The sequence below is a fragment of the Aythya fuligula genome, chromosome 15, assembly GCF_009819795.1.
Source record: "Aythya fuligula isolate bAytFul2 chromosome 15, bAytFul2.pri, whole genome shotgun sequence".
Taxonomy (NCBI): domain Eukaryota; kingdom Metazoa; phylum Chordata; class Aves; order Anseriformes; family Anatidae; genus Aythya; species Aythya fuligula.
In genome coordinates, this window is record NC_045573.1 from 10342329 (window position 1) to 10353565 (window position 11237).

At 39.0% G+C, this 11237-nt stretch overlaps 1 protein-coding gene across 1 annotated transcript in view; it reads left to right on the plus strand.

Annotated features, from left to right (window-relative positions):
• SHISA9 (shisa family member 9) overlaps nt 1-10457 on the plus strand; it is a 177766-nt gene extending 167309 nt beyond the window's left edge. Inside the window, exon 4 of the mRNA XM_032197763.1 lies at nt 10086-10457. Coding sequence (XP_032053654.1) covers nt 10086-10456 — 371 coding nt within the window. The 3' untranslated portion in view covers nt 10457. The remainder of the gene's footprint in view (nt 1-10085) is intronic.
• The last annotated feature ends 780 nt before the right edge of the window (nt 10458-11237 follow it).

The window sequence follows — 11237 nt, forward strand, 5'->3', positions numbered from 1 at the left end:
TAGCAGCAGTTATCTGCCTGCTATTTTTGTTCTGCATAGGATGTTCTAAAGGCAGTAAATGTGTTTAAGAAAGAAATCACACAGATAAAAGCCACAGAGATCATTGCTTTACTCCTACACGTTCACACTATAATAACAAAGGGCTGGAGGCATAAGAGGAGGAAGAGCAATAACAAGATTTGTAATGTGCACAGTTCATTTTTCCACAAGTCCTTCCCTTGCCACCTTATTTGAAGAAGGATGAGGAGGAAAAGAAAAGCTGAAAACAAAAATAATGTCTCTGATACATTAGCTATGCTACCACAGCATCAATAAATATCACATGCTAATGCCAACATTAAATGCAATTGGTAATTTTGGTAGTGGGAAAGCTTGCAGAGCTATTTAGACGATGTAAGATGCTCCTGGGGAAAGTTCACCTTCCGTTGCAAGGGACCTCCCACAGTGGGGAAGGCAGATCTGCAGCTCAGCACTGCTGGGTCTCATTTACACAAGTGAAATTATGATTGCAGTTCCTGGCAAAGAAGGTCCAGGTGGGAGCTGAACACTCTGCTATGGCAGGAGCCTTGTGTGTATGCACACTATTAAATATTCAGCAAAGAGAGCTTCATTACTGCTTCTTTCTTGACTGGCTGTCAGTCACAAATGTTTTTGCTTATCTGAAGGCGACTCAAGGGTTCTGCTCAGACCAGGCTTTAGTTGCACTTTGCCTTTGGGTTTGCCCGACCTGTGTGAGAAGTTTATGAAACTGATCTCCTCCTGAAAGTGCAATTTTGGAAATTGCCAGTGAACCCTATTTCTTTTCAGTTTGACAGACATCTCTGCTTTGACAAAAGGTTTTGGGAACCACAGACAATTATGCCTAAGACTTTCGGAATAAACACAGTCCAATGGGAAGGAGAGAAAAAAGGGAGGAGGAAAACCAGAACTGACTGTATGATATGGAATTACTCCCTAGTTTTCTGCTATTGCTTAATAACCCACTCTTGAAAAGAATTCCTTCAGGCAGAAAGAATAAAAAAGATAACTTTTTCTATTAGAAACAACTTACGCTACAGTTATTTTTTTTAATTGACCTCAATACTGAATGATAGTTTAAAACTCTTTAAAATTATAGCAGTTAAAGAACAGAGCAAGATAAAATAACTCCTGAAGAAGTTATTACATCACTGGGACTTTTTTTTTTTTTTCCATTTAACTAGTACAATTCTGAAAGCCTGCAGGCCTCACCTTGCGTGCACAAATAGTGGTGTAAATCTGGTATGATGTCAGCTGAAAGACAGAAAAATGCAGATTTACTTCAGCACCAAACCCTCATACTAACTGAGTGTTCAGAGACCTGAACTGGGTCTTCTGGGTCTTCGTGCAGCTTTCTACAACATTTTAACTAGGAATATCTGTAGCTGATTCAGACACGTTAAAGAGTTATAACCAACAGTACACTAAAAGAACAAAAATTAAATTTAGTACACGGAAGAATGTCAACAATGATGTGGGGAAAAAAAAAAAAGATGCATGCTAAGAACAGCTATTACAAATAAATGTGGTCAGGAATATAGCAGCTAAATAATAATATGCTAAATGATGATAAAATAACACCTTCAGGAAAAACAAGCATGCATTCTTAGACACTGAATCACAGCACAGAGCACTGCATTTTTTTCCAATGTGACCCCCGTAATACTCAGCCTACAGTCTCCAGGAATGCCCACATGCTTTGTGGTCTGCTCCCAGGAGCAAGGCTGGGTGTGAACTGCCTGAGTGACTCCGACTGCAATAGCACAGCCTGTTATTGCATGACTGCACAGTTTTTCTGCAAACAGACAATAAAGCAGTGCTCCCGGAATAGTTAGGATGCCTTGCCCTTAAACAAACTGCAGATTCTCACCGACCAAAAGGGTTACAAACAATTTCGTATTATTGTTGCCGTATAAAGGCATTGCTGCAAACGTTTGACACCATCACATTTGTCCTAATTGATTTGCTTGTGAAGCATTAAAACTTACCCAGTAAAAAAGCAAGCAAGATGATTGAAGGAAGAAGTGGCAGAAGCCTTTTAAACAAATCTCCTAAGTGTTAACATCTTTGGCTTTGGACAGCATTTTTAGAAAGCAACCCAAACCCTCCTCTCCTCTAATCAGGTTATGCTGCAGTCATGCTTTATTCAGAAGTTAAGCATGACAGCATGACTCCTTAGATAGTTCCTATTTCAAAAGGCAAGTTTTCTTACCATATATAAGGTTTCCAGTAAAACTCAGACTGACAAATATGCCTGAGATAAAATGAAACAAATATTTCACAGTAGAACTTTTCATATGTATTTGTCATTGTAGATGCCATGAAAGGACATGAGCTTAGTGGCCTCTAGGAAAAAAATAATGAAAAAACAGATTTACAGTTACAGGACAGCCACTGGCTTGCATTTTCAAAGAAAGCTCAGAGATTTAAATACATAATTCTCTTAGACTTCTTTTACAATTTCATCCATTGGTTCAAGCATAGAACTGGCAATCTTACTTCCTTCTCAAGTTTATCATTCACTGCATGATACTGAACCAGCAACTTAACATCTTGATGCTTGAATTTCAAATGCTAAATCGCTTGAGGATATGTGTAGTGTGATCTTTGTCTATCTGCGTGCAACAGATTTCTGGTCTCCTGAAAACATTTACAATTTTAGCATAAATTTAACATGATGTAGCCACCATTTGTTTCCAGGTTGACAGGATCTATTGATTCTGGTAAATGAGGAATGCTCTGTTTTTCTTTCACTGGTTAGACCCAAGTATTCTGCATTTCATAGGTTTCTACAGTAGATACAATGTGTGTGCAAGTGCCTGGAATACTTTGATCAAAAACAAAGCATGATATCATTGCAGCACTTTGTAAAATTGAATTATAAGTACTGCAATTTAGTACTATGTAAATTGATGCAGTCAAATATACAAAGTCCAGCTGGCAGAGCCGGTTTACGTGTCCAGAGAGAAACCTGCTTAATCTTACAGAGCAAATAAATATTTGTAAAAAGAAAAAAAAAAAAAAAAACACAGACTCTGCAGTGCTGTGCTTTTTGGCACGCTGTCAGAAGAGAGGGGCTTGTGCTCACGCAGATGTGGCTATTTTATGTTGCAGGAAGTGGTAACCCTGAGCATGAGGTACCACACAGGATGCCAGGTGCCTGAGGAGTTAATCGAATCCTGTCGCAGCATCCCCAGCCAAGCAGCAGCCTTCGCTGCCTATAGTGGATAAAGAGAACATTGCTGAGACTGGAGGCTCTACTTACCAAGTCTAATTACATTCCTATTCTAAACCATTCCTAATGCATTTCAAAACCCAGAAATATTCTGGCCTCTTCAGCCTTTCAGAAACTGTCATAAAAGTAATTGATAGAAGAGAAGAAATGTTTGGGCCTACATATTTATGTTTCATCATGTCTCATATCATGAAAGTAGAATTTTATTTCACTGGAAAACAAAATGCAGCCCTGTGTCTGGAGGTGGACAAGCTCCTTTCAAACAATATCTGCAGAAGAAAAGGTTGATATAAGATGCCTTTTCATGCTTGGCCTCTCTCCAGATCTCTGTGAGTAAAAAGTAAATAGATAAAGTGGCAAGGAGGGCTAAGAGAAGACTAATACAGAGCCATAAAAAGTAGATTCTACCAAAATTAGAACTAATTTAATGGTGGCTCCAAGCATTATGTATTTTTCCTTACCCCTACTAGTGGCAGGGACTAAAAATCATGAGACAGAATCCACAGATAAAAAAATACTATCTTCATTTTCAAGACTTCTTAAATAAGGCCAAACTGGTATTAGATTTTTGGGGGGGAAGAAAGGCAAATATTTAGGACAGAAATCAATGCATTGCTGTCTACAGGCTGAATTCTGTGTTCTCAGAGCTCCATACAAGAATGGAGAGGGAGAGATGCAAAAATGATTTTAAATCATTTAAATTTAAAGGCCTTTGCCCTTTCTTAGAATTCAGTGAGGTTTCCAACTGCTCCACCTTGAACACAGCCACTCAGTGCCCACGAGAAGAGAGCAGCTTGGGACCAAGCATTATGTAGCCCCGCTCCTTCCTCTTGGCCACGCTAAAACACACAGATCGATCAGATCATCCTACCCACCACTGGCACGGTACGAACATGATTATGTCTACCTGTAACATCTAGCTGCCTTACGCTTTCCAATAGACTTCAGGTCTGGCAAAGCAAATCCCTCGATGCTGTATTATGTCGGCTGAACCCCCTCATTCAAAAGGGCAGGCCGTTAGTTGTTTCACTTGATGGAACATGCTTTTCAGCGAATATACTGGATCAAACTCATATCCAGGGACAGCTCATTTGAACTCGATTCATGCTCGTCTCTTCCCTCACCCAAGAAACACACCGATGCTAGCGCAGAAATGATAGTTCTTTGATTTTGACATGAACTTCTGCTAAAACTCTCACATAGAGTTGGCTCATAGCTTGGAAGCCTTTGAACATATTGTTTGAGACGCCAGCTTAGAAAAGCAAACGAAGAAGCAATCACACATTCAGACAGGATCAACAACAGCACCACCAAAGGCAGCACGCTAGTGTTTCCCTGGGCAAAATTCTCATGTTGTCTTTCAGGATTCACTACCCTTTCGTCTCTCCTTCAGCTTTCAGTTTCACTGCTTAGAGAGAGAAATGTAAGGTTCCAATAGCTCTGGGTCACTACACTGAAGACTAAGCAAAGCCATGGCTGTAGAAGCAAAGCCTTGTTATGAGCTGTTAAATATTACATACAGAGAGCTGTACTGTTCCACAGAAACCATCTACAAATAGGCAGGTAATGTATTTTAGCTGTTAACTGCTATGAAACCATAGTCATTTCATTGCTGTCCTGTCCTTTAGCTCTTCTCATCTTCTTGCTTGATTTACCTCTAGCCCTAGATTTGAAATACAGTCTCTTTGTGGCAGGAGTAAAGCTTGGTGTTTCACAAAGTAGTTCTTAAAATATGGTCAGATAAACAATTCTGTGAAACCTGTACTGAGAAAATAGAGTTCCCTACGTTTGTATTTTCTGGCCGACTCCAAGCTTTCACTGAGGTCATTGAAGCTTTTTTTTTTTCTTCTTTTTTTTCTTTAGGGCTTCTCCCAAGCCTCATTCCTTTGCAGATTCTCCTCTCTTACTCCAGAGCTTTCTCCCCACTCCTAGATGCCTGCTTTCAGAACAGCCATAGGACTTGACTATCTTTCAGGATTCTACACCTCGACATAAAAAGTCCAAGGATTTAGAGCCATAAGGACCAACAAAGATGATAGTATTGTCAATGAGGAAAAGAATTAAAAAAAAAAAAAAAAAAAAAGAAAGAAAAAAAAAGGCAAGAAACTGCTTCAGAATTACCTAAGATCTCCTCGTTTTTCTTTACTGTCCACAGAGAAATGCTTGCAAGTGCAGTATTTTACAAGAAAGAGAAAGCACCACACACTGATAATGCACGTGTGTAATTTTTCCAGGCCTTTCCAAGACTTCCCCATCCCAAGAAGCTTGGTAGCCATCTCCTTTCAAAACCAAAATGGAAAGCTAGGAATAAGGCAGAGGTCTGCATCTGAAGGGTCCCAACCAGATGCAATGAACTCTGCTACTGGCACAGTCAAGATGATAAGATGAAAAACACACAGCTGTAGTCACTTCCTTTAAGACATCGCTGCATTCAGATCAGAGTGAGGCGCGGTGGGATCCACCGTGTAGATGATGGTCTCCTGATTGTATTACTGTTACAGCTGAGAGATTTCAGACTCCATTTCCTATCCAGCAAGGATCAGCCCAGCTTCTGCTAGGACAGTCCCCACCCAGATTCACTTCCCAATGAACTTGTGCCATAAAGCAGAAGAAAATTCAAGATTTGTTAGTCTAGAAAGACAAAGGAAGAGAAAGCATCTCTTCAGTTTAACAGTTAGGGCACTCAACTGGGAGGGAGGAGTCCTGCTTCTGATCTTTATGCTGTTTCTATATTTTGTTAGTTATCCATTTCAGGCACAGCAGAAACAAAAGTCCAAGTTCTCCCCCCTCCCAGGCATATGCTTTAAATCACATTTTGGGTTGGAAAACCTTCATATTTCAACATTTTTTTTGGATGAACAGCTACAACAGTAACTAAATTTGTGGGTGCATTACCTTGCAGAAGTAAAAACCTTAAAAAAATATTGAAATTGAGATCATTTGTATAATTAGCTGCTAAGACTGGAGGGAGGGAACACAAAGGATAACATTCAGAATTAAAGCCCTTATTTTACCATTGTTCATTTGGCAGTTTTGCAATTCTAATTCTTTACTGCTTTTGCAAACGTGACAGTGATATCTTTAAATCCTATTTTACTGATTTACATACAGCACTCAATGCAAGACGCCTTCCTATAGCACCTTTCGTCTGAAAACTCAGTATAATCTGCAAATAGCAATTAATCTGCATAGCACTGAACTACCTCCTCTAATGTGTTAACTCATTTTACAGTTGGTGAAACCAAGGCAGAGGAATGTTGAGTCATGTACTCAAGGTCACGTAACAAATCCATCCTGTAACTCCAAAACATCTCTTTGCGTGTTTGAAATCCACAAAATATTTATAGGAGATGGTTAAGAGGAAAAAAAAAAAAAAAGAGAGAGAAAAAAAAAAAAAAACTTCCTGAGATTCACAGTTGATTTTTAAAGTAGTTGGTGTCAGGATAGTATAAATGTTTTTCTTGATAAAATATTTGTTACAAAACAATGCTCAATGTCACACTTCTGAATTTTCCCTGCTTTGAAAATTAGAAATTATAAGAATGTGTCTATACTATACTAGCATCAGGTTACTTACAACGGTATCGAAAAACCTATAATCTAGTCATTGTGCAAAAATGAGGACTCCTTCAAGTCTTGCCAAAGTCCTTTTGAACAATTAACGATTTGGTGTTAGCAGTGCTCCTTTTGTGCCACCTATTTGCCAAAACAGTATTTTCTACACTGGTATTTCCCCCCAACACACCTAATTTTAATACATGTGCCTACCTGTAGGTGTGAAAAGCATGCTGAAAGAAGCCGATTTTAAAGAAGTTAAAACATGAGATAGAAGGGTTGGCTTTCACTACTAGCATTTAACTCCCAGACATACAAAAGAAATTTTCAGGCACAAGCCTGGAAAGCATTATTTGACCAGGACAGACATAAACAGCAGCTCCACCATACTATCACTGCCATAAATGCATGCTCTCAGCCATATGTCCTGTGTTTGCCAGCTTTCTACTTTATTTTCCTGGCAAGGATTTACAGACCAAAGCCTGGTTTGTTCCCCTCAATCTCTCTTTTTCTAGACGAGAGCCCTATAAAGCACCTATGGGCTAAATTAGTTAGAATAACTTTAATACAAGCACATTCACAGAATTAAACATTTCACTTTCTGTACGGCCTTCCATAAGAAACAGAGTTGAAAATCTTACACAGAAAGTGGCATAAACAAGAGCAAAAGTAAACTCACAGCTGACTGGCAGGCACAGTCCTTGTGAGGCTGTTCTCTTCCTTGCTTGGTTTTTACAGAAACTAAGGAAGTAGCTTGAGCTTGTTGGGGACTTTTGCACTTAACCTTGCAATAGATAAAAATGGTACAAAAAACGGGCAATGCAACTATCTGCAGTGTTTTAGATCATTATCTAACTGCATCATAATTGTTATTTCTCTAAACAGAAAATGTTATTTACCTTGCAATTTATCATCAAAGACCTTGGTTTTGCCAGACAAATTGCTGCAGCTTAACTAAGATCAAATTAAAAGTACAAATGTAAAATTTTACTCTCCACTTACATTATATTAGATTAATTTTTAATTTTTCTATGCAAATTAAACCAATTTAAACATGAAACAGGCAGACGAATGTATCTATATTAAGAGTTGGACATAATTAACTGGGCTGAATTTAAATTACATAAGCTAGTGTGACTTTTCATATATTGACAAGGATATAGAAGCTTGCACCTCTAACCTGCTAACTTGCAGTGTCTTTGATGTAAAAATTTACACAAATAAATACTTGTGTATACTCATAATGTATTTTTTGCAACTATTTTTTTGGTAGCAGAAACATTCATGAGAAATTAGCAATACAGATTGCATTTCCTTCCTAGTTTTATTCAGTTTGTATATAAAACTTTTGTGTGTGTGTGTGTGGCATTCAATGACTTTTAACAAATGAAACCAAACAATCTACAGTCAGAATTAGCAAAGGTTCTTTGCAATTTCCCATCCTGTACTGAAATTAGACTGGGCCATTATCTATCTTCTGTGATTTGTTTAAAACTGAAGACACCTGTATCCTATAGAAAAGCATTCACTCACCAATTTAAAAAGAGACAGATGGAGATGGGTAAAGCATGTAAAACCTAATTATACAGCACAGAGAAGCAATTTTAGTCCATCTAAGAGGAAACACCTCTTTAACGACAAAATTAAAGATTTAAGATCAAAGCCCAGTCATACAGTCATTACACAAAAAATGTCATCAGATGATAAACTGCAACTGCTGTTGGTAATATTCCTTCCCCTTGAGGTGCCAAAACAAGGGGGATGCAGAACTGAAGCCTGATCTTGAAGATTAATGTGGTGCTCATGGAAATTTCACTACCTTGCATAAGGATCCAGTCCAGAACTAGAGAGAAGGAGACAATTTAAAGTGCCACAAAAGCCTCCTAGCAATACTGGAAAGAGAGAAAAAGAGGGACAATAAACAAAACGGTGCAGGGAATTAAAATCCTACTTGTCCTGAAGGCAAGTGGTACTGAGCTATACAGAGAGATGTACAAAACTTCAGCAGAGAAGCCTTATCTTTTGTAGCTTCACGGAAAACAGATGGATCTAGCTGGGATGCAGCAAAAGTCAAATCCCAACTGACACTGTCACATACTAAAGGCACACCACAGATGACTGATGTACCACTGTGTTAGTTAATTTATATACTTGGCCCTATCTGAAATCCACATCTGGATTTTTGAAGGGGGTAAATAAACCCTCTTTACGTACAAGTAAGCTCCTAAAAAATGAAATTCAGTTAAGCTTCTCCTAAGCCCCTGATGCTCAGTCTCAAAATGTAAATGAATTCCTGGGCTGCTGCAGAATGCCTTCAGCTTCATGAGTAAGGTTCATATTTTTAAGCAAGGCCAAATAAATGCCATCCATGACAACAATCAAAGTTGAGCAAAAGCATACACTTGTCCAGAAAATCGCAGAGGGCAAAATCCTAATTTGAGAACTGCAATGCTATATTTGTTGGCTGGGCTGTTGCTGTATATCGTAGCAGCACTGGCCCTGGAAAATGATGTCAGGACCGGGAATTTAAGATTTTCATTGTCTGTAAAATCATAGTGTAAATACCTAACCTTCAGCAGCCCAAAGTATTTGCAGCCCCATAAAGCAGAAGTAAACTTCCAACCGTTCAGAAGTGTTCCCATTCTTTATTTTTCCCTGAGGCATTACTCAGCATAAGGTGGGCCTCCTCACACAGCTGGACCTTACAACTGGCTCGGTTAAATATCCAACCACCCCTTGCACTTAAAAGATGTCTTCTGATGCAACAGGGCATCCCAAGATGTCTCTGCATTTCAGAGAAAGCCTATACAATTCTGAACTGTTCCTAAACTTCCTATGCTATGTGAGAGAAGCGGTAGTATGATCAGCAGAATGGCAGAACTGCCTTTATCCCTTGGTTATCCAAAACGAATTATAGAAGACCTTCTAAAAGTACCTTTCATGCTAAAGCAGTGCAAATGAAGTAAGATCCACAGGACATGTCCCCATAGTAATAAATATCAGCGTAACCCGAGTGATTTGGCCAGGGACAGTCTTTTGCTAAAGGACAGCACGTTTTTGCCTGCATATACATCCATATAATGCCTAGCATAATGCCATCCACAGACATACTACAGAGAGAAAATCAGGCGGAGGGGGTGGTATGGATTTCTTCTGCTGATATACCTGTAATCGTATTGGCTCCACAGATGATTTGTGCATGACCTATTACAAACTGCACAACAGTTTCTTGTGTCCAACTAACTTTTTGTTCCTTCCCCCTTTTTAATCCGAACAGCAGACAAAGTCAACGATGACTTCTATACCAAACGCCGCCACCTTGCAGAGCTGGCTGCCAAGGGGAGCCTGCCGCTCCACCCAGTGCGCATAGAAGATGACAGAGCATACACAATTGACAGTGGCCTAACCAAACAGAACGGGCAGAAGTCCAAAATGGCAAAGATCCACACGCACCCATTAGGCTACAATTCCCACTACAAGACCTGGGATCCCAACGACCAGTCTCTTAGACGGCAAGCGTACGCGAACAAGGGAAAGCACGGCATGGGCGACCCCACGTTAAGCGACCCACTGACAACCCGGAGCCAGCATTATTTGGGCCCACAGCCATACTTCATAACCAACAGCAAGACAGAAGTAACTGTTTGAGTTTTTCTTTCCCTTTTTTTTTTTTTTTTAATTTTAAAGAAATCCTTTAAAAAACACACACACATACACACACAACACAAACACTCAACTGAAAGGCAAAAAATAAATTTAAATATAAAAAAATGAAAAAACAAAAATATGGGAGTGGAAAGAAGGAAGGAAGGAAAGAAGGAAGGAAGGAACTTCCACCTGGACACGCTTGGTAGCCAGCTAACTGCAGACTGAAGAGTGGGTTAATACCATTCAGCAATACACACTGAAGGTTGAATTATAAACTCCATTTGTATTTCACAATGGAACACAAACCCTTGTGACTAAATTTTTTTACTTGAAACTAAAATCCATGATGAGAAGTAGCACAATCTAGAGAAACTTTATGTCTGCTTAAACATTTACTCTATGCTCCTGCCTTGAGACAGAGGAAGAAAGAGAGAACAATACACTGTAATATATTATTATTTCAGTGAGGAATTTTGTATAAAACCTATTAACAATCACTAGACCTGTGAAAAGCCAAGAGCAAGCATCTTGGTACAACCCCTAACATCTATTATTGTATACCATCCTATAGAAAGCGCAAAAAATATATATACAATAAGGGACAAAAACTCCTTTCACCTGGAATTCAAGAAGACTGTTATGATTAAGAGCACGTGGGACACTTCTGGCTGGTAGAGAGTTTTGAGGGATGATAAAAAAAACATCAGAAGATTTTATTTCAGTTTACTTTGTTTGATTTGAAATTTTTGGGAACCTCCAAAACAAGAAGAGAGAGATTATG